This window comes from Cebidichthys violaceus, unplaced genomic scaffold (assembly GCF_023349555.1).
Source record: "Cebidichthys violaceus isolate CVI_PGR_0920_01 unplaced genomic scaffold, fCebVio1.0.p SCAF_113, whole genome shotgun sequence".
NCBI classification, from domain to species: Eukaryota; Metazoa; Chordata; class Actinopteri; order Perciformes; family Stichaeidae; genus Cebidichthys; species Cebidichthys violaceus.
Window position 1 is genome coordinate 307,018 of NW_027176278.1, and position 22,987 is coordinate 330,004.

Here is a 22,987-nt window from a genome sequence, read left to right on the forward strand (position 1 = left end):
GTGATAGACATAAGGGAGAATATCCCAATCTTAATATAAAAGCGGTGAAGCTTATTTGAGGAAGCCGTTTCAAATTAGGAAAACACAAACGACTGTATGAAGACCATGCGGGTATTGAGAAAATTGGGGGTCGTGCAAAGAACAAATGTATCTACTTAAATCAAACTGTACAGCCTATTAATAATCAAACATTTGAACATTATTCGCCCTCTGTTGACCCTCATGAAGAGTTTTAATATTCCTTTCCTTGCACATTTTTAAGTGCGTAAGCATCTAAAACATTATAATACTGTAATAGCCTCTGTTAAAAGACAATGAATGACCTCAAACCTCCCTGATCATTGTAGTTTTCATATTTTTGTTTAAAGGTAATTTACTCAATCTCTATCACGAGAGCTCCATCTAGTGTTCAACCACGAGAACACACTCCTTTACTGTGTCCCGCCCCGTCTGTAATTCCATTGGCTCCAGCGTTTACAAATCATAATCTCGTCCTGCTCGCCCATTGGCTGGGCGACGTGTCCGTCACACCGGTGTACGGAAGTGTAACCACCCACAACAAAGATGGAGGACGATATCTCAGATTTGAGCAGACCACAAATGTACTTGTTTGGTGAGCTCGCTTATTCTGGCAAACCTATATAACAAATATCGGTCACACAAACAGAGCTTCCGCCATGTTTATCACGCACATTTAGCCGTTTATCCACTTTAAGCGGGAGGAAGTTACGCTAAAAATAGCCCCTCTGCTCGCGCCAATTCAGCTCTTTTGTTAGCTAGCCGAGCAGAGCGTGGAGACGCAGCAGCTGTCGCGAGGCAGGGAATCCCAGCATGTACTGTGTGCAAACTATTTTAATGCATTTGTGCAAAACGCAACGCTAGTGACACGTCGCACTTGTCGTTTTCTCCAGGTTGTACCCTGAAATCGGACAAACGGGAGTTCAAAGTTGACGTAGACGACGATGATACGGAGCAACAGCTGTCACTCAAAGCAGTAAGGAAGACGCGTTTTGTTGCAGTAATTACAGATAATTTGTGTTACATTATTCATATGTGTGTCCCATGTGACAGTTAAACTAAATGAGCTGCTAGTTCTCCTAATAGAAGAGGATGCGTTTCATTACTATGCAGAGGTTTAGAGCCTGTTAAAGAGCTTTAAACCTCTGGTAGAAGAGCTTAACGTGTTGTACTCATGCAGAGTTACTGTGTCTTTGTGTTGATGTCCATGTCACTGTAGTTACACACGTTGTTGTGATTATTTCCATGATTTCACTCAGCAATCTATTTCTATTTTATACTAAAAACAAAACAATAAAACTAATAATAATTTAGAAAATAGACCGAATGTGTTTGTTTACTTTAATACCTTTTAATACTTTACTGGAAAAGGTCCCAGACATGTGAAGACTTGAGGCGGTGTAGTACGAGTCACCTGTGCTGCTCCTCCAGGTGTGTCTGGGAGCCGAGGCGGAGGATAAGTTCCACATGGTGGAGATCGAGGGCCTCACTTACGATGGAAAATCCACCAAAGTGCCGCTGGTGGTCCTGAAGCCGTCCGTCCTGCCGTCTGTGAGTGAACGCCGGGGCTGACATCGTGTGGTGAAGAGAACATTAACGGTGATTAAAGTTAAGTGCTTCGTTGTCGTGACGGCGATCTTCTTCTCGTCCAGCTGAGTTTAGGGGGGTTTGAGATCACTCCTCCGGTGACCTTCCGTCTGCAGTCTGGCTCTGGACCGGTTCACATCAGCGGGCAGCATTTCGTCAGTGAGTGTTCAGGGAACAGCTGCTTCCTCCGGAATAAACAGACAAAACATCACTCGTTAACGGTTCACACCATTAAAACAAAGAACTGTAGCATTTCTGGTTCTCTGTCTCCAGTAATGTTTGAGTTGAATTCTTCACCAGTAACCAGAGTTTGCTCTGTAGGCGTGAAGGATTCAGACGATGAAGAGGAGGAGAACAACAGCTCACCGGTGAAGCGGCCGGCGAGCCTGATGTCGGGGAAGAAGCCTCCGTTGGTGAGCTGCCTGTTCCATTCATCCAGAGCCTCTGAGTTTAAACTGTAGTTTAAGTTTAATGATGAAGATTGAACACGGTCATTACTAACCTGTCTGTGTCTGTGGTGCTTATTCGTTACGCTGATGTTCACAATCATGATTCATTCTCCTTGTAGAAAAAACTAAAGATGGATTCTGACGACGATGAAGACGACAGCGACGATGACGAGTATGTCTGTTAATGCCGATTTCCTTCCTGTCGTGGTGCGAACCTTAAAAACAACACATTCACCTCCCTAACAGCTAAGTGTTATTCACAAATGTTTTGTTTCCTCTTCCTCGTTGTTTCTAGTGACGATGAAGATGACCTGAGCGATGAAAACGATGTGAAGCCTCAGAAGAAAGAGCTCAAAAAAGTAAGAGTGGTGTTTTTATATTTCTGTGTGTGAACGTTAGGCGAGGAGAGTTTATCAGTAGAGCAGTGTTCACACATCACACATCAGAGAGCTTCACAGAGCAAAGAGTCATGAGTCTGAGGTCTGACATCAGGTCTCTAAACTCTCATCTATATCAATAACTCTCATCTATATGATCAATAACTCTCATCTGTATGATCAATAACTCATCTGTATCAATAACTCTCATCTGTATCAATAAGTCATCTATATCAATAACTCTCATCTATATCAATAACTCATCTGTATCAATAACTCATCTATATCAATAACTCTCATCTGTATCAATAACTCATCTGTATCAATAAGTCATCTATATCAATAACTCTCATCTGTATCAATAACTCATCTGTATCAATAAGTCATCTATATCAATAACTCTCATCTATATCAATAACTCTCATCTGTATCAATAACTCATCTATATCAATAACTCTCATCTATATCAATAACTCTCATCTGTATCAATAACTCATCTATATCAATAACTCTCATCTGTATCAATAACTCTCATCTATATCAATAACTCTCATCTATATCAATAACTCATCTGTATCAATAACTCATCTGTATCAATAACTCATCTATATCAATAACTCTCATCTGTATCAATAACTCATCTGTATCAATAACTCATCTATATCAATAACTCTCATCTATATCAATAACTCTCATCTATATCAATAACTCTCATCTATATCTATAACTCATTTATATCAATAACTCATCTATATCTATAACTCATCTATATCTATAACTCTCATCTATATCAATAACTCTCATCTATATCAATAACTCATCTATATCAATAACTAATCTATATGATCAATAACTCTCATCTATATCTATAACTCTCATCTATATCAATAACTCATCTATATCAATAACTCATCTATATCAATAACTCATCTATATCAATAACTCTCATTTATATCAATAACTCATCTATATCAATAACTCTCATCTATATCAATAACTCTCATCTATATCAATAACTCATCTATATCAATAACTCTCATCTATATCAATAACTCATCTATATCAATAACTCTCATCTATATCAATAACTCTCATCTATATCTATAACTCTCATTTATATCAATAACTCTCATCTATATCAATAACTCTCATCTATATCAATAACTCTAATCTATATCAATAACTCATCTATATCAATAACTCTCATCTATATCAATAACTCATCTATATCAATAACTCTCATCTATATCAATAACTCTCATCTATATCAATAACTCTAATCTATATGATCAATAACTCTCATCTATATCTATAACTCTCATCTATATCAATAACTCATCTATATCAATAACTCTCATCTATATGATCAATAACTCTCATCTATATCTATAACTCATCTATATCAATAACTCATCTATATCAATAACTCTCATCTATATCAATAACTCATCTATATCAATAACTCTCATCTATATCAATAACTCTCATCTATATCTATAACTCTCATCTATATCAATAACTCTCATCTATATCAATAACTCATCTATATCAATAACTCATCTATATCAATAACTCATCTATATCTATAACTCTCATCTATATCAATAACTCTAATCTATATCAATAACTCTCATTTATATCAATAACTCTCATCTATATCAATAACTCATTTATATCAATAACTCATCTATATCAATAACTCTCATCTATATCAATAACTCTCATCTATATGATCAATAACTCTCATCTATATCATCAATAACTCTCATCTATATGATCAATAACTCTCATCTATATGATCAATAACTCTCATCTATATCTATAACTCTCATCTATATCAATAACTCATCTATATCAATAACTCATCTATATCAATAACTCTCATCTATATCAATAACTCATCTATATCAATAACTCTCATCTATATCAATAACTCATCTATATCAATAACTCTCATCTATATCAATAACTCTCATCTATATCTATAACTCTCATCTATATCAATAACTCTCATCTATATCAATAACTCATCTATATCAATAACTCTCATCTATATCAATAACTCTCATCTATATCAATAACTCTCATCTATATCAATAACTGTAATCTATATCAATAACTCTCATTTATATCAATAACTCTCATCTATATCAATAACTCTCATCTATATCTATAACTCTCATCTATATCAATAACTCTCATCTATATCAATAACTCATCTATATCAATAACTCTCATCTATATCAATAACTCTCATCTATATCAATAACTCTCATCTATATCAATAACTGTAATCTATATCAATAACTCTCATTTATATCAATAACTCTCATCTATATCAATAACTCATCTATATCAATAACTCTCATTTATATCAATAACTCATCTATATCAATAACTCATCTATATCAATAACTCTCATCTATATGATCAATAACTCTCATCTATATCAATAACTCTCATCTATATGATCAATAACTCTCATCTATATCAATAACTCTCATCTATATCTATAACTCTCATCTATATCAATAACTCTCATCTATATCAATAACTCTAATCTATATGATCAATAACTCTAATCTATATGATCAATAACTCTCATCTATATCAATAACTCTCATCTATATCAATAACTCTAATCTATATGATCAATAACTCTCATCTATATCTATAACTCTCATCTATATCAATAACTCTCATCTATATCAATAACTCTAATCTATATGATCAATAACTCTCATCTATATCAATAACTCCTCTATATGATTGATGACTCATCTCCATGTAATGCAGCAGATTGAGTTGGTTGGGAGAGGCTCCGGTCGTCCACCAGGTGTCAGAGTCTTCAAGGCTTCTCCTCGGTTCATGTTTTGTGTGAAAGGAATTTGTGTGCGTCTCTGCCGTCGGCCCGCTCCCCTCCTGTTTCTGCCTCTTCACAGACTGAACCCTATAGTAGCGCTTCATTCCAGCAGGCCCGTCCCATTCTTGCACTCGCTGACCGTCCACCTCTCTGTGAGACACAACATGGAACTTTTTCCATCCTGTCGGCTCACGCACCCACCTGTTTCCCCGAGTAAAACACAGGGTCCGTGTGGCGTAATGATCGCATTTCTCCTCTGTAATCTGCTTGGATTCTCACCGTCTCACCAACAAGACGACACTGTGTTATCCTGCACACACACACACACACACACACACACACACACACACACACAGTAGACATGTACACTTACTGTAAATGTGTAAGCTCACTTGCATACTTGCAAAAATGCACACGGTCTGCAAACATTAACAGGATATATCTACAATATGAATGCAGAGACACACACACACACACACACACACACACACACACACACACACACACCAGTTATGGGAAACCTCTTCCCCCATTTTTCTGTAACTCTGCATATCTTGGTCCCTCTGTCATCCCACTGTTAATATGATTGCTCCTTTTTATCGTCTCTCATGCCATTGCAGCGCTGCACCTGGCCTTCTCCCTTTGAACACTTGTTGTGCGTGTTACCACAATCATTTGCAAGTGTGTGAGTGCATGTGTGTGTATCTGCCTGGCTTTTTTACGTCGGTGTCTGTTTGTGATTTCTTTTTTTTTGTTTTTGTGGGGGGGGTTTAAAACACGCTATCCAAGTGCAAACTGTGCCAGGCTGGAGATCAAAGCAGGGCAGATGCGCATACCTGCGACGTGAGCGCCGATCCTCGCCTCGGGGTCAGATGACAGCTGAGCGTTTCTGTCACCTGTTGATTTATTCTGTTGTCTTCTCGTCCAACTCCTCGTACCCCCCCCCCCCACACACACACACACACACACACACACACACACACATGGCCGTAGTCCTGTTCTTCAGCTCCGGAGTCATCCCGTCTCCTGCTCTAGTCGTGAAAGAACACGACGCTAGAAAGTCTCTTCTGGGAGCAATTATCCTGTGTTGGACTGCTAAATCAGCAATATGTCAATGTAGTGTTTTATACCTCTTTATGTGGTTAAACATTCCTGCTTTAAGCACCAAACACAATGTGTCCGTAGCATTGAGTATGGCATCAAATGATGAAAGATGAAATATTGAATCCAAACAGGAAATCGGGACATTATTGAACTTCTAGTTTGTCTGATTGGTTTGTGTTCAGTGTTACAGCGACGCTGTCGACAAACGTTGAAGCTCAATCTTAAGTTCAACTGAAGGTGTGCTTGTGTTGATCTCTGCTGGTCACATGGTGTCTTCTTCCATCCTGGTCATGGAGCTGCGTATCTTTCACTCCTGCTCTGGTCCTCTTTGGATGTGTTACTAAGTGAAGAGTGGCCCGGCTGTATTAATATATGTAATCCTTGTATTTAGATGTTTGAATTGCAATTTGATGAAATAACCTGAGTTAAGTTTAAGAAGACTCCTGCACACAGACATCACAGTCTGAACGTGTCCGTCTGCTGCGCCTCGTGTTCAGAGTCGTTGAACCTCACAGAGGACCAGACCAGGACTCTAAGTGGGATAATGAGTCACTGAAGCGTAGGGCTTTACTAATTGTTTCAATGTGTCTCATTTGTCAAATGAGCAGGTCCTCACTACGACAAGAGTCCAGCCTACCTTCTCTATCCAAACCTCACATGAACAGCAGAATGAGGACTCTGTTCCTGGTGAACAATGGTCACTGAGTCTGTTTAATAACTGTTATGATAAACAGACAGGAGACACTAAACCCAAGGAGACGATCTCATCTAGGACTAAACCTCTTGATTAAATGATGTCCTTTGTGTGTTAATGTCCCTCTGATCAGTCTTCACGTCCGCACTGGAGCCTCCTCTCAGCATCTTCTCTAGGAAACAACACGTGTAATTACCTTGTAGCAGTTATGTCAACACAGGCAATTACACTTGTAGCCCATTCCAAGGGAAGGGTTGGTGCTCAGGAAATGCAGGTACTTGCCTCGGCTATTACAAGGTAATTACACAGGTGACTGAGAGCAGCGGTAACCTGACGGGAAGGCCTCCGGTGTGGAGAGCGGTGACGAGGATCCGATCGGTGACGAGTCACAGACCTGGAGACGGTTCATCACACGTCTGATGTGGTTACAGTTCTGTTTTTATTGCACAAACATTAATCAGACAAACTATTCATTCTTAAAGGTGCTAAATATTCAGAGCCTGTCTGAGATTGATTACTTAGCCCGGGGCTAGCAGTAGATGCTAAACGGCAACACGTTTAGCATCGTTAACACCGCGACTGCCTCTTCTCCTTTAGCGCTTAGAATTAAGCGCTTACACACTTTTGTCTTCGTGGTTGAAATGCTTCCAGCGATAGCTTACATGTGCAGCGTTGACGTTGAGAGTGAAAACACCTGATGGCGTCCACTCCGGTGTGTTTACATGCGAGTGGAGCAGCTCCCTGGTAGCACGGGGACGTCCTGCTGGAGGAGTCTTCTTCACACGTCGGGGTTGTGTTCTTCCTTTTCTCAGAGCTCAGGGTTTCCGACTAAGAAGCCCAACAAGACTCCGGTGAAACAAAACGGCCCCGCAGGAAGACCGTCGGGGTCAGCGGTCAAACCACAGACGAAGGTAGGAAAGGCTTCATCGGCTGCTCAGAGTGTGGTTGTTTGATGAGTTGATTGACGTCCTTCATACTGTAGACCAGGTGTAAACAACATAATGTGATGTTTGTTCAGCCACAGCTCTATATCACCTGTCCCCTTCCCCTTGTTCATGGGATTATCTGACAGATTCATGATGTACGCAGTTATTCCAGTCAAACCCAGCATTCCCTAATAAGTGACATCATGTAACGTAGTGGTGGAGTTTTAAAGAGGAATGCGTCGCCTGGATCACAAAGGAGCAGCTTTGACAGATGGGTGGAGTAGATGCACCTTCACAGAACAAAGCGGTGGACAGCTACACACGTAAAGCCTCCTCTGCTCCAGACGTGGACCTCCCTCTTCTAACAGTGTGTGAAGTGAAAACCTGATCAGGCCTGCAGGCAAAATGCAGCACACAATGTAGAGCACTTCTTTTAGTGTTGAATTCATTCTGGTCAAACCTGAGCCTGAGAAGACAAAGGGTGTAATTGTCTGCATTTATTGGCTTTCACAATTAAAACATGGCCCCCAAAAAGAAAAACCCCTTCCCATTCCCCAGCCCGAGGAATGTGATGAACGCACATTGCAATTAGCTCAACCTGATAGTTAATGTCTCGGATGGAATGTGTCGGGCGGCCGCCTCTCAAAACCCACAGCTTGATCTCTGGCTCTCTTTAAGCAAACACACCTGACCTCGAAGCGGGTTTCCCGGGGCAGGGTTTAAACCCGCGACCCCTGGGCCTGACCCCGACGTCTTGAGTTGCGGCCCCCCCTTTGATGCCCCCCCGACTCCCTGTTGCACATGTAACACAGGAGGGGAATACAAATTGGCAAAGCGCCTCTGCAAGTTTACACATTTCAGGAGTTCCTGTGATTAAAGATCGACGCGGACAGAGTCGGACGAGGCGCTACGCGTCGGCGTGCAGAGGCCGCCGCTGGATTGCTGAATTTCTGAGGCGATGAAGTGACACCCCCCCCCCCCAGGGCCCCTAGGGGCCCCGGGGGTTTGTGGTGTGTGTGTGTGTGTAGGAGAGTGCAGCTGATTCTGTAGTGGCCGTTGTCCAGACACAACACAGTGGCTCTTGAAATGCTCCGGGGGATTAGCCGATGGGCAGCCGGTCTGTGGAAACCATCCCGCCAGTTTAACCCTGTGGCCCGTGGAGCTGCCCCCCCCACCCCACCCCCACCCCCCCATCCCATCTCCACCTCTCCACAACAACTGTTCCCTCTCTACAACCTCTTCACACCCCTCACTTCCTGGACACACCTTCTCCCAATTGCTCCCCATTACCAGCGTTTGATGTCTGGTGCAGCTTGTGCTTCCAGATGCCCCTGAGGAGCGAGGAAGCAGGCGTGGATGTCTGTTGTTTTTTTTTGTGTCTTTGCTAAACGCAGGTGACTGGTCATTAGACCGGCTCGTCAGATCTGCTGCCAGTACCGCGGTTCTCACCTCTGGCGGCCCAGCGTGTCGCCGCACCTCCTCGTGTAACAGGCTCGACGTGAGAACCGGCTAACTGATCCGAAGACGCTTTATCCTGCAGCTGGTGTCTTTTGATTGATGGCCGGGGAGTAGACGATGCCTTGAAGCACACGTCACGGTCGTAAAGTGTATACCGCTGGTGTCGGGCTGATCCCCAGAGGGTGTGAGTCATTGTGTTAGCCACTGATTGTCATGTGCTGCAGCAGGTGCCTATGTTCTTTGTGTTTGTTGACTTTTCCCGTGAGCGTTCAGATGTTCTAACAATGACCCGGCGAGCAGAGGCGCTCCACCGCGTGTTCGCTCTGGACGGAAGACGAGACGCTGCATCAGATGATGGTGTGCTTGTGATTAGGTTCCGTGTCTCGTGGCATCTGTAATCAGCGTCTGGTCCAGATGAAAAAGCCCGTGCTTGTGTTTATCAGCTGTTTCAGGTCCACAGCTGTCCCTTGGAAGTCGAGAGCTTCCCATAAATGATAAATACGTAGTGCATTCGTCTGGCCGGGAGCCAGCAGCACCAGTTTCTTTTGTAGTGTGGTATGTGTGCGTCAGGGCTTTCTTCCCTTCATAGCTTTTGATCTGTGCTATAAAATGCTGCTCTCTTGGGGACAGGGACCGATGAGCGCTTCTCCTGTTGTCAGACCAGAGAGAGAGAGAACCACAACATTCCACCTGATTTTAACTATTTCAAGCCTCAAGGTGTTTGAAGGAAGAAGTAGTAACACCTGACATATGTTCATCGCTTTCATCCAAACAAGTGGGAGATTAAGGACCCGGCAAAACGTCGTCCCACTGAACCTCTGCCTGCATCTTACATTCATGACGAGTCGGTGTTTACGGCAGCCTAAATCTGCTGAACATAAACACTCATTTGCTTTTAATATACTTTGGTTGTGACTCAAATAATAACACGTGAGGTGGAAGCAGTAAGTGTCAATCTGATACAAATAAATGATATTTAAACCTACTTCCGATGCGTGACCTTTCCCCTAAAATGATCTGTGCCACCGAGCTCCTACGCTGCAGAATGAAATGTTCTGAACTAGAAGCAGTCGGCAGCCAAACAGATGATCAATAACTGTCCGTTTGCTTCTGCGTCTTTTCTTCTTCTGTGTTTGGACTTCAGAGTTGCTTTATCCTCGGCTCTGTTCCTCTTTCCAATGCGTCTCTGGTATCAATGAAACCTGCAATTTCACTGGATTCCACTCCGGCTTCACATGTAGGGACAAGCTCCGTGGCTTGTGTAACACGCAGTCACGGCGCGTGTGTGTGTGTGTGTGTGTGTGTGTGTGTGTGTGTGTGTGTGTGTGTGTGTGTGTGTGTGTGTGTGTGTGTGTGTGTGTGTGTGTGTGTGTGTGTGTGTGTGTGTGTGTGTGTGTGTGTGTGTGTGTGTGTGTGTGTGTGTGTTGTTGTTGTGTCACAGTCAAGACGCTTCCTAATTGAGGACCTCTGGGGCCTCGGCTGCCCGGGTCTGAACACACCTGTGGACCGGCTGGTTCTGCGCTCCTGCTGGCAGCTAGATCGTCATGACAAAGAGGAGTCGTGACGCGTTGCTTTACTGTTGACCGTCCACAAATGTTGAGAAGCGTTAAAGTGAAATCTGTTCCTGAGGAAGTCGTTAATGAACTGCACTTGTATTCCTTTTAAGGTTTGACATCAAGGGAAGAACTCTTTTGACAAACACTCTGTTACTCATCGGAGGGTCGGGGTTTGCCCTCTCCTGCTTGCAAACAATAAAAGCATAATTTGTACCTCATGTATTTGTTAAAAATAAAAAGATGGTGTAATTAGGCTAGAAGTTCTTGTCCTTTCTCGTGCTTTCATCCTCCTCCAGCTGGTTGTCCACGCCAGGCCCGTAAACACAGACCCAGACTAAATGGGTCACGGTGGGGCTTGTAGTCCAGACCGGCCTGTTGGTCAGCAAATGGACCCGTCACCGATAAGTGTTGAGTTCACATGAGAACACAGGAGAGAGAGAGAGAAAACTAAAAGCATTCATAGCGAGAGCTGAAGTACAAGAAGACCGTGGGCCTAATGTGAAGTTCTGTTCATCTACACCTCTATGAATCTCTCTCTATTCGACGCATCAGTCAGTGTTTCTTATCTAGTTGATGTGGTTCTTATCTAGCTGATGTGTTTCTTATCTAGCTGATGTGTTTCTTTAAGACGCCTGCCTCAGGAAGAGACAGACCCCAGGCCGGCCCGTCTAAAGCTCCGTCTCTGACTGAGATTAAGAGCAAGCTGTCGACAGCGGCCCGAGAGGTAAAGTCCAGTCTTCACTGAATGTGTGAGGCGCGGTGAGCCGCTGACTTAACGGGCTTTTTCTGTTCATCAGGGGAAACCACTACCGAAGACCGAGCAGAAGTTTGAGAATTACGTGAGGTGTTCCTTCAAGATCTCAGACAAAAAGGTAAGTAGTCCTGATCCGTTTGTGTTATGAAGCCTTCATGTGTTGTTGAATGCTCGAGGGTTTGAGAGCCCTGATTACGAGACATCCAAGACGTTTTTTTAATGTTTTCAATATGCAATCTTATTTCCATCTTCTTCTCTGTGATCTATGCATCGAGTCTCATTAACACTTAGCGGCACATTTACTTCAGCCTTCGTTTTTGGAGCTTTAAGAGCTTTTCGCCACGATGGATCCGGAGGAATGCGTTCTTGTTCTCGCCGTCCCCGTACCGCTCTCTGTCCACTCGGCCTCGGACGTCTCTCCGGCACAGCGAGTTCACTCTGAATCATATTCATCTTGTGTCAGCGGGCTCTTTGGAGGTGGAATGGGAGTACACCTGCCAAGCAGAGCTCTTCCTCTGTGATTTACTGCAGCGAGCGTCTTCTGCAGCCTTAATGAAGGGACCGGTGGTATGTGGATGGTACCGGTCTCGTTCACACTCGAGGCCTTTGACCAACCTCTCTCTAAATGCAGGACTTAAATCTTTCCTAATGCTGCTTGTCATTTCAGAAGAAAAACAACAGCCCCTGCACTTTGTTTGGTGGAGCGTGAATGAATCACCCAGAACCCTTTTAGGTTATCGCCGCAGACTGAACGGTTCCAGGCAGAAGAGCTATTTGAGCATTATTCTGTGATGGCGTTGCAGCGTTAGAGCGTTAACGGTACCGTTGTGAGAGCAGGTGAGAGCGCTTCAGACTGGGGCTGGGGGGGGGGGGGGGGGGGGCTTGTTGATCCCAGTGTGTAGAAACATCTGTGGAAGTGCTTTGGTTTCATCAGCCAAGCTCTGAGATCTGTCAGACCTGGAGCACCTAGTCATACACTCTGGTATGCACTGCTGCCCCCACCCAACCCCTCGTCAACAGCCCGTCTACAGCGCTCCCACCGGAGAGACGCTCCGAGCTGGAGTGAAAGTGAGTCAGACGCCTAATGATGTTCACCACTTCATATGGAAGATTTATAATTTCATGTCCTCTCTCTCTCTCTCTCTGTCTCTCTCTCTCTCTGTCTCTCTCTGTCTCTCTCTCTCTCTGTCTCTCTCTGTCTCTCTCTGTCTCTGTCTCTCTCTCTCTGTCTCTCTCTCTCTTTCTCTCTCTCTCTGTCTCTCTCTCTCTGTCTCTCTCTCTCTCTCTCTCTGTCTCTCTCTCTGTCTGTCTCTCTCTCTCTCTGTCTCTCTCTGTCTCTCTCTGTCTCTGTCTCTCTCTCTCTGTCTCTCTTTCTCTCTCTCTCTGTCTCTCTCTCTGTCTCTCTCTCTCTTTCTCTCTCTCTCTGTCTCTCTCTCTGTGTCTCTCTCTCTCTCTCTCTCTCTCTGTCTCTCTCTCTCAGGTGGTGAAGGACCTTTGGGGTTTTGTACAAACACTGAAGATTGAGAAGAAGTAAACTTTGTACGTTTTGCATCCTGCGAGACATTTAAAGGCACAGTCAGCGAGATTTCCTGCTCGGCCTCATTGTGTCACCGTTGCTCTCGTCGAGTGAACAGAAGGGCTGAGTGCTGATAAATGGGTGAAGCCGTTACTGACGCAGGTGTCATTGTTTTTAGTTGTTTTTTAGATGCGAAGCACCTCCTGCAGCTCCTTCTTAATCCACTCGCAAAGCCGCTCGTCCTCGTTCAGCAGAATTTTCCACCAGGGGACGCTGTCCACCTTCATGCGCCACCTGCTGCAATCTTAACACTGCGCCACCTGCAGGCAATACATGTCGCACCTGCAGATTTTTATTATAGCTGCAGTAACTTAACAGATATGAAAATTGGCAACAAAACAAGTATTCAGACGAACGACAGACCAGAAAGAGTCAACTTACCCACATTTCAAACCTTACACTCGATGTAAAGTAGACATCCTGAAGCATCAGCTGTAAAAACAAACGTCTGGTGGAGAAACGGTCAAATCACAGAAGATGTAGTCGCCGCATGCTCAGCCCGGTTTCAGGTGCTTCGCATCCATGACACTGTGTGTCCTTAGTCAACAATGCAATAGGAGATATTGCAGAACGTGCCTTTAAATATCTCTACTGTAAACTGAGATCAATCAGAGACCCAAGACAGCTGACGACGATAGTGTTGCTTTGTTATTTTAGGCTCCGCCTGCTTTACTCAGCATTTCTTAGCTTCCAAAAAAAAGAAACCGCTCACGGACTTTTGTTTAATCCTTCAATATCCGAATCATCTAAACCTCCAGATATGACAAACCTGCTGACTCGACTTATTGCGGATGGTGTTTTTGTGCAGCGTGAATTCATATCAAACCCGTTAACGTCTGCTTTATGACAGTGATTACAAAATGATTTGTAGCAAAAACAATCATCATAAGAGCAGAACAGAATATTCTGAGCTCTGTGAAACCAACACAGCTGTTCCTCTTAAAGCGACAGAGCATACGAAGTGATCAACAGATTAACTAGCTCCAGCAGTGTGCTGTGACATGAACACCGTTTTTAATGTATCTCTAATTTCCTAAAAGCTGGTTTCAAGACTCTGAACACAGAACTTATTTATTACAACATAATCATGAGGCGTATGCCAAAAGATCACGTCACCTTCACAGAAACCCGTCTAGAACTCGACCCCGTAGCGTCGGCGCTCGATGACAGGAAGCGGCTCTGTGCGTACGCGTTGACCATCCCGTATCCGGTCCTGATTCTGTATTTATGAGCCGAGCGTCGGCCGTCAGACTCCATCTTTAACCAATCGCATTGCTCGGTTCAGCCCTCCGGTTGTCTGCGAAGGATAGTTAAATTCTTTGGCTTCTTCATTAAAGTCGCCCTGATAATTCACCTAAACGTTACATTTCTTATCCTTTGAGGTTTCAGTAGGAGCAGGATGCATTATGTTACGTTGTATCCAGGAGTTATGTTTGACTGTTTTTTAATCTTATACTTATATCAAACTTGATGTACTTTCTTTCTTTGTTAGCACATCTTTTTTATTTGGTAGTGCAGCAGCTGAACGCTTAATCCGCCCTCGCTAACAGCTGCTTCTGCAGCGCCGTGTTCACGATGTTGTGTTGACTTTGGTAAAGACGTGTTTAAGGAGTTTAAAATGCTGTCCTGTTTGTTAACTCTTGATTTGAGTCCATGTGTCTGTCCTTCTTTTGATCATGTAATGTGTAATATCTTCAACAGGAAGTGTTGAGACCTTTGTTGATGACCTGATGTGTGTTTAGTTCATAAAGATGTGGTTGAAGTTTGCCTTGTTAGTATCTACTGTAATCAGACTCAAGCAGTTCTGTTCTGATCCAGTCAATGACCCGTCTGTGTTTTTCTTATTGCCTTCTGTCTGATCTGAACAAGCTAAAGTAAAACATCAGCGCTAAAAAGCATCTTCAACTTGAGTTGAAAACAAACGAGGCTCGAACGTGTTAACTGTCAATGAAACTGTAAAACACTGAGGTATTGTAGTGTGACGGAGGCTGACTCAACATGTTGTCCATTTAGTCAAACTTTATTGATTAGTTTATGCATGACTGCTCATGGTGGATATTCATTCATTCATTCATGGTGTGTTGAGATGAACATATCCATCCATTGTTGTTGTTTTTTTAATCTGTCATTTACCTGAATAAAGTCAATCTCAGCTGCTCTTGTGTCACACATCGTAAGTTGAATATGTTCTGGACAGAGTCTACTGTATGATGATCAAGAGGAGCTTTGTGTTTGTGAGGGTTCTGGTGGATAAACTTTCCACGTTGAAGAGGAAAGAAACGATTAAAAGAAGCTTCCTGAGATATTCTTCTGATATTGCCCACAGTTGCCAGAACATGTTCTGCAGAATGTGTTCTGGTTATGTTCACAGGAAGATCGGCTGACATCTGCTTGTTGAAGAAGACGTTAAAGACCAGGATGTTGGATGAGTTTCCCTCATTATCAGAATCCAACATTATCCGTTTTCCTCCTGAGAGGATTCGCTCACGCTTTTTAAATTGATCGGTGACATCACTTGATGTTTGGTTCTCTGTCAGACACCTTTACTCTTATCTTCATGTCGACACAGACGGAGAACAGATTCTCAGAGACGACTTGATTGGTAGAAATGTGTGTGAACCACGTTCCTTTCTAAAGCAACTTCAATGTCAGTGAAACAAAATCCACTTTCAGACAAAGATTTGAGGCTTCACCGTTCTTCATCCAAAGGTTTCACAGACGCTCTCATCTTGCTGAGCTGCAGCGCAGGAATAGAAACGAATGTCTTTGAGAACATGTTCTGTAAACTGACTTCAAATGTGTTCAAGTCTGGGATTTGTGTGTCTCTTGTCACTGGCGTTAAACTTGCAGCCACGTTGGACCAGAGGAGCAGCAGAACCTTTTCACATTGTGACGTGTCACTGCAGGCTACCCACCGGTGCACTTAATAGCCTTAATTAAGGTCCTTGTTCCGTCTAGGTGGCCCATGGCCGGCTCGCTGAGATGTTGTGACACGCTCGATGGAATGGAACCATCATTGATTTGTATCCGTTACACCTGAGTCTCCCCTGCTGTGTGCGTTCACTGTGCTCATGGGCGTGTGAGTTCTGTTTACAGCGTGCACCTGAACCCCGTCACTGCACCCACCGCCGGATGGCACCGAAGCCGCGGCGCTGATTTCAAAGCGACGCTTCATAACGGTTTGAGTTGATCATGCCGTTACCTTGAGGTGTGAGTCGGGCGTTGCTTCACCGCCAGCTGAAGCGGTTCTTGCCCCGTAGCCACGAGGAAGTGAGGCGGCCGCGGGATGACGCACGGCTCCGTGTTCCAAACAAGACGACTTGGAGGCACGTGGAAATCCCCCCTCTGTGGTTGTCTTGAATTCCAGTCCAGGGTTTGACTGAACCAGCCTGGAGGTATTGACACACACACACACACACACACACACACACATATGCATAAAAAATGGTGGGCCTGGTTGCTCTGTGTACCTCCAGTGGAGAGAACATAGTTATAAGTTCCCCTCGTGCAAATAAAACTCTGCATGCTCACCAGAGCTACATAAGGATATAGATCTCTTTTGTTATTTGGGTGTTCTGACCCTTTAATGGTGCTCCTTGTTCTGTTAGTGCCTCACCGGACCAGTAAAGCCCCTCAGGGACCAGGCTGGTCCACCTGTGTGGAAGCCAAACCCAACATGAGGCCATTAGGGGAATATCACCCTGTTCCTTAATCCAGCAGTCGCACGATGTGGGACAGTCATGACCTCTGAAGACGAGCTCTTCATCGTGTGTGTGTGTGTGTGTGTGTGTGTGTGTGTGTGTGTGTGTGTGTGTGTGTGTGTGTGTGTGTGTGTGTGTGTGTGTGTGTGTGTGTGTGTCTGTGTGTCTGTGTGTCTGTGTGTCTGTCTGTGTGTCTGTCTGTGTGTCTGTCTGTGTGTCTGTCTGTCTGTCTGTCTAAAAGCACCTTGTTCAACCATCTGCCTTATTATAAACCGGGGGGGGGGGGATTAAAGGTCTTTCATCCGTAGTGAATCATCTGTTCTGTTCATGTTCTGTTCTGGGTCATTTCAGCACAAACTAAACATCATTTGCGTGTGATTTTTCTTGACATTAAATCATGAGATCTTCCAGGGATGCTGTGGTCATGAGAACTTTAAAGGTTCAATGTGTTCAATATAACCGTCTCCTGGTGTCGGGGAGGACGGGGATGCGGGTCGTTTTCTTGTTTCTGCAACTTTGGATTCGATCCAATAAACAAACGACCTGTACACGTTACACATAACGTAACAGATAGATGTGAAGATTATAATGTAGCAGTGTTGTGTTATAATATATTATAATACATTTTGAGTATTCTTGCATTGCTGTTAGCTAGAGTCCAGCCTGTTTTAAGAACCTTTTCACTCTTCTTAAAACACTTCATGTTACAAGTGACTGAGGACAGATGCTCATTAAGAGTGTTTTTTAAACTTCATCACGAAACGTTCTCTCTTCTGACCCATAAAATGTTTTTACATGTTTTATTTCTAGACTTCCACTCTCCCTCCATGTCCAGCCTCCTCTGTGTGCTGGTTGTAGTTGATTGATGATTTAATTCCTGAAAGCAACACCGTGATACAGCCTTCACCTGGATTCACCTGGATTCACCTGGTCAATGAGCCGGGACAGGATTCTTTGCAAAACACTGAAAATAGGCAAATATGTTACATCTACAGTATGTTACATGTTACATCTACAGTATTTTACATCTACAGTACGTTACATCTATATTATGTTACATCTGCAGTATGTTACATGTTACATCTACAGTATGTTACATCTACAGTATGTTACATCTATATTATGTTACATCTGCAGTACGTTCCATGTTACATCTACAGTACGTTCCATGTTACATCTACAGTATGTTACATCTACAGTATTTTACATCTACAGTATGTTACATCTACAGTATGTTACATCTACAGTATGTTATACATCTACAGTATGTTACATCTACAATATGTTATACATCTACAGTATGTTACATCTACAGTATGTTATACATCTACAGTATTTTACATCTACAGTACGTTACATGTTACATCTACAGTATGTTACATGTTACATCTACAGTATGTTACATCTACAGTACGTTACATCTACAGTATGTTACATCTACAGTACGTTACATCTATTTTATGTTACATGTTACATCTACAGTATGTTACATCTACAGTACGTTACATCTATATTATGTTACATCTACGGTATGTTACATCTGCAGTATGTTACATCTACAGTACGTTACATCTGCAGTACGTTACATCTACAATATGTTACACATCTACAGTACATTACATCTACCGGGATATTTTGGGGCCGTATATGATGGATCATTACTAGAGTCCCGTGGCTGTTTTAATATGAATTTCATAACTGAAGAATTAGAATGTGCCATCTATATTTTGATTTCTATAGTGATACACTGGATGTTTTCACATCTTCCACATTCTCCTCCTCTTTTTTCACACAGAAGAAGTTTCAGTTGTTTGTGAATCAACAGTGGAATACTTATATTTATATAATATTGGAAAGAAATGGCAATATTAACCCTAGAATTGATGTTTCATCGCCATCCAGTCGTGTAATGTAGTTTACAGCTCATTTAAACACATTTAAGTGTGTCGTCACTCTTTACGTTTGTATCCAGATCAAAGCCCATTGGGGTGAAGTCATTTATGAAAAAAATGTAAAATAATAATCTTAGAAATCTGTTTACATGGGCTTAAAGAAACACACTCTAACGTTCACATTAACGCTCAGATTTATGTCAACACTTCATCGCCTCCTTTTGTCCGTATGGCTTGTAGCAACTAGTATCAATTAAGCTACAAATTTCTATTTGATACAATCACTTGTGTTGCTGCCAAGAGCATTACTCCACACGCTTCTCTCCAGACGTCTTGGAAGTGTCAGTGTATCTTTCTGAAAGACCAGGCGCTCTTTTCCATGAATCTTGAGGCACCGATTATGCAACCTCACCCTACACCGTTCTTTAAAGTGCCTTCAGGGAACGCTATCGCTGCTGTCAGACTGAACCGCTCCACTCACAACGCCTCAGCCTGCATGTTTACTGCTCCAGTTTTGATAGCTAAAAGCAGTGGTGGAGGGCAACTAAACCTACCGTAGCTATTGTTATTTTAAAGAAATGTCACCGTATATATGTGTATATTTAAGTCTGAGCTCTCTTTGTTCGCTACTCTAGAAGTTCTGCAAAACTTCAGCAACATCATGCATCAGTCAATTTGTCTCTCTAGGATTTACCTGCAGGACGTCTAATTGAGGACAATATTTTCATTCTCATCTCTGCTGGAAAGAAATGTAAGGTCATGTCTCTGCAGGCATGTACATTTCCGCCCTCTTTTTTCTTCTTCTTACAACCCAAAGGGATATGTTTTCAACACATCTGTGCGTCAACTTTTGAAAAACCCTCATGTTATGACAACAGGTGTTGTTAACCCGTGTTAATGCTATATAATAATTCTGTGGTTAAGACGTGTGCTCACTGCCGTACCTGCTGATAAGCATTATCAAGAAGACGTTGGGAAGCAGCTCAGTGTTTTTCCTCTGAAACGGGACGTGCAGAAGTGTTGAAGAAGAAGCATTCTTTATGAAGCTGCGCTGTCAGATCTGCACTTTGGCGGCTCCAAGTGGCAATGAAAGATAACTTGGATGTTTGAACTTAACTCCTCTTTATCGGCCGTGTAGTGTGACGTTACTGGGCAGGTGGACCTTTGTGTCCTCAAACAAGCCAGCTGATTCTCTTTTAATATGCAACGAAACTCTGTCTGCGTTAAAGCGATCAAATAGATACATAGACTTCATTTCAGACTCAGGGTGCAGAGAGACAAATACACAAAATGACACAAAAATAGTTTTCTCTGCATGCAGTTTGTGATGTAGACTGATAACGAATGTTGTATCTTCATACAAAGAAATCATGAAAACCTCACGTTTGAGTATGTTAATGTCTGTTTCCTTTGTAACACGTCAAACTAAAACTACTGAGTGTGGTCTTTCACTCACCACACACACACGCACACACACACGCACGCACACGCGCCCATCCCTCCCATGACAATTGTTTTGACCTTTGCTCTGAGGAAATAGGGCCGTCTGTGCTTGATGTGACAGGTTGGCACATCACCTGGATACAAGCAAATAAACGAGCGGAGGGAAAAAATATCAAGGGAACATTTCAAGCATTCACAGAGAGCTTTCAAAATGGAACAATGACTTCGCCCCGGGGGGAAAAAGTGATCACGCTGGTATGTTTATATTAGACGGAAAGGAAGCCATCATTGTCATCACCAGTGATTTTCTCTTTCAGGGCAGGATTTTGACAGTTGACTGTATCTTAATAACAATTCCTTATATGTGTAAGTCAATTGTCACGGGTGATGCGCTTATGTAAACATTTTTCTGCACAAAAAAAACAGGCAATACTTTTCCTGTCAGGATTTGTGAACTCCGTGGCGTTATGACTAGCGTGAATACTAAGAGGAGCTATTTTTAAGTATTTCAGTGGTAAACTACGGCCTGCTCTGTTCTTTGATTTCTCTTCACAGGGTTTCAGCTGAAGTCGGCTCTCTGCCGTTGTGAGGGGATGTGTGAGTGGTGTTCATTCAGGGATTGGGAACATTTCAGCAAAACAGACATCGGGGGAAGTAATTGTGTAAATTAGAGGAAGAGGTGGGGGGAGTCCATCATCTATCTTCCCGTAAGCAAAAAACCCCCGGCCCAGTAAAACACAGCCCCGCTGGTACAGCAATAGGACATGCGGTTATTAATACAGAAGAGGGAGGTGCGCTCACCTCGACAAGCGCCAACATGCGAGCGCATTACCTCTACGGCTGCTATGGCAAAGATGTGAGCTGCATTCCTCTGCCCACAAACTCTCAGCCTTTTCTTTTTTCTCCCCCGAACTCAGAGGAGAGGCTCCTGAGAGTCAGGATCAGGTCTGAGGAGGATCAGGTCTGAGGAGAAAACTCACCGACTCTTTCTTCTGTGGCCTCGTCTCACTCTTTACTGTCTCACGTTATACTCGCTTGATGATTTTGGAAAAGTACTTTACATTTTATTAGTTACCATTTGACTAAACAGTGGCTGAGACAACATCTGAGTGGATAGATAGTGAGGTCATATGTGTCTTAGCTTGATAGCGTCTGACTTCAGAGTGGTGATGACAGTATGCAGCTGATTCCAGTAAAGCGTTAAACTCTATAAGACTCAATTTTGGTCTGGTTACCATCACAATGACTTGGTGTTTGAATGTCCCATGCTCTGAAACACTTCACTTAAAACACATTAAACCAACCATAGGGTGAATAAGATAATTCAAACCTTGAACCGTTACAAAGGTAAAACCGGATCAGGAAATCTTTTAATGTCTCGTCAGCTTACTGAAAGATAAAACTACTCGTGTTTAGATTCAACCGAAATGTCAAAGAAACGAGAGCCTGGAGGGGTTCTGAGACACTTACTGACAATTAGTTATCTTGTAAACCAAACCCGATAGAAGACTGCAAGGTTTCTGCCACGGCCAGTCCACCTCTAAGTACAATGCGCCTCGACTGACCGCTCGTCGATGGATGGATGTCACTTCTCTGCTCTACATGAGAATAAAAACGTAGCCAACGTCGTTTCAGTTTGCAAAGATCAAATGTGTTTTTAACCGGTTGTAGACGGTAATATCCTACATGTCCAGGAATTCTGGTACATATTTATGAACATAAATACATAAGGTTGTCTAGCGGGCCGTCTGTGTGAAACACATCACAGCTATGAATGTGTGACTGTATATGAAGCTGTGCAGTGCAGGCTGAATGTCTGACAGGAGTGACGCTGTCATGCGCTACAGTTGACAATGTGACCGGATCTCAATGCGTCTTCAATGAGTCCTGAGAGCGTTCACACTTGTACTTAGTGCGACCTCACTGGAGTTCTGACCAACTGTAAGATGTCTCAGGACGGGGACGACGGTCTGATGCTACGTGACCAAAAGACCACCGTGGAGGTGCAGAGCCAGAGGACTGTGGAGGAACCGGGCTCTTCTTCCTGGCTGAGGTCATTGAGGCAGTCCATGCTGGTGGATGAGACTCTCCCTGAGACGCTGAAGACTCTGGATATGATAATCGGTCGACACGCCTTTCCAGTGTTGTAACGAAGTCAGAACAGGGCTCGTGAAAGAAGAGACTAAGGTGGTGATTATTATTTTCGTAAAAGGAGTACTTACCAATTATTGTAGTATAACATGTCTGAGCCTGCTCAGGAGTCGTTATGCCAGGCCGTATTCAACTGTGACCATGGTAGAGTGCCCCTTAAAGAAGAAGGTGCAGGTAGAGACCTGGCTACCTGCTACCACCGCTAACACTACGACTCGGGCCAAGATGAGCAGGGCAGAGCTGATGGACACGCTAAAAGAAGCAGTTCTAGGTAATGTTGAGCATTGAGATCAATATTTCAAACAGATCGTTAATCATTGATGTGTAACAGACATTATTGATGTGCAGGGTTAATCGGCAAGCTGTCTAACCGTCAACTGCTCCCATCGCTGTCATAAAGGACTTCAATAGTTGCCGGCAATTAAGTGGTGAGTAACA

At 43.2% G+C, this 22,987-nt stretch overlaps 1 protein-coding gene across 2 annotated transcripts; it reads left to right on the forward strand.

The window, feature by feature from the left end:
• Positions 1-528: 528 nt before the first annotated feature.
• On the forward strand, positions 529-15,519 carry npm1b (nucleophosmin 1b). 2 transcript variants are annotated; one of them, XM_068705307.1, is made up of 11 exons: positions 529-613; positions 912-994; positions 1,450-1,569; positions 1,671-1,764; positions 1,927-2,018; positions 2,174-2,226; positions 2,350-2,413; positions 7,905-8,003; positions 11,661-11,756; positions 11,830-11,904; positions 13,267-15,519. In XM_068705307.1, exons 1-11 carry the CDS (start codon positions 565-567, stop codon positions 13,318-13,320), a joined length of 879 nt encoding a protein of 292 aa, XP_068561408.1. In that variant the 5' UTR covers positions 529-564; the 3' UTR covers positions 13,321-15,519. The 2 variants fall into 2 exon arrangements, with proteins under 2 accessions (XP_068561408.1, XP_068561409.1); XM_068705308.1 differs by lacking the exon at positions 7,905-8,003.
• Positions 15,520-22,987: the final 7,468 nt, after the last annotated feature.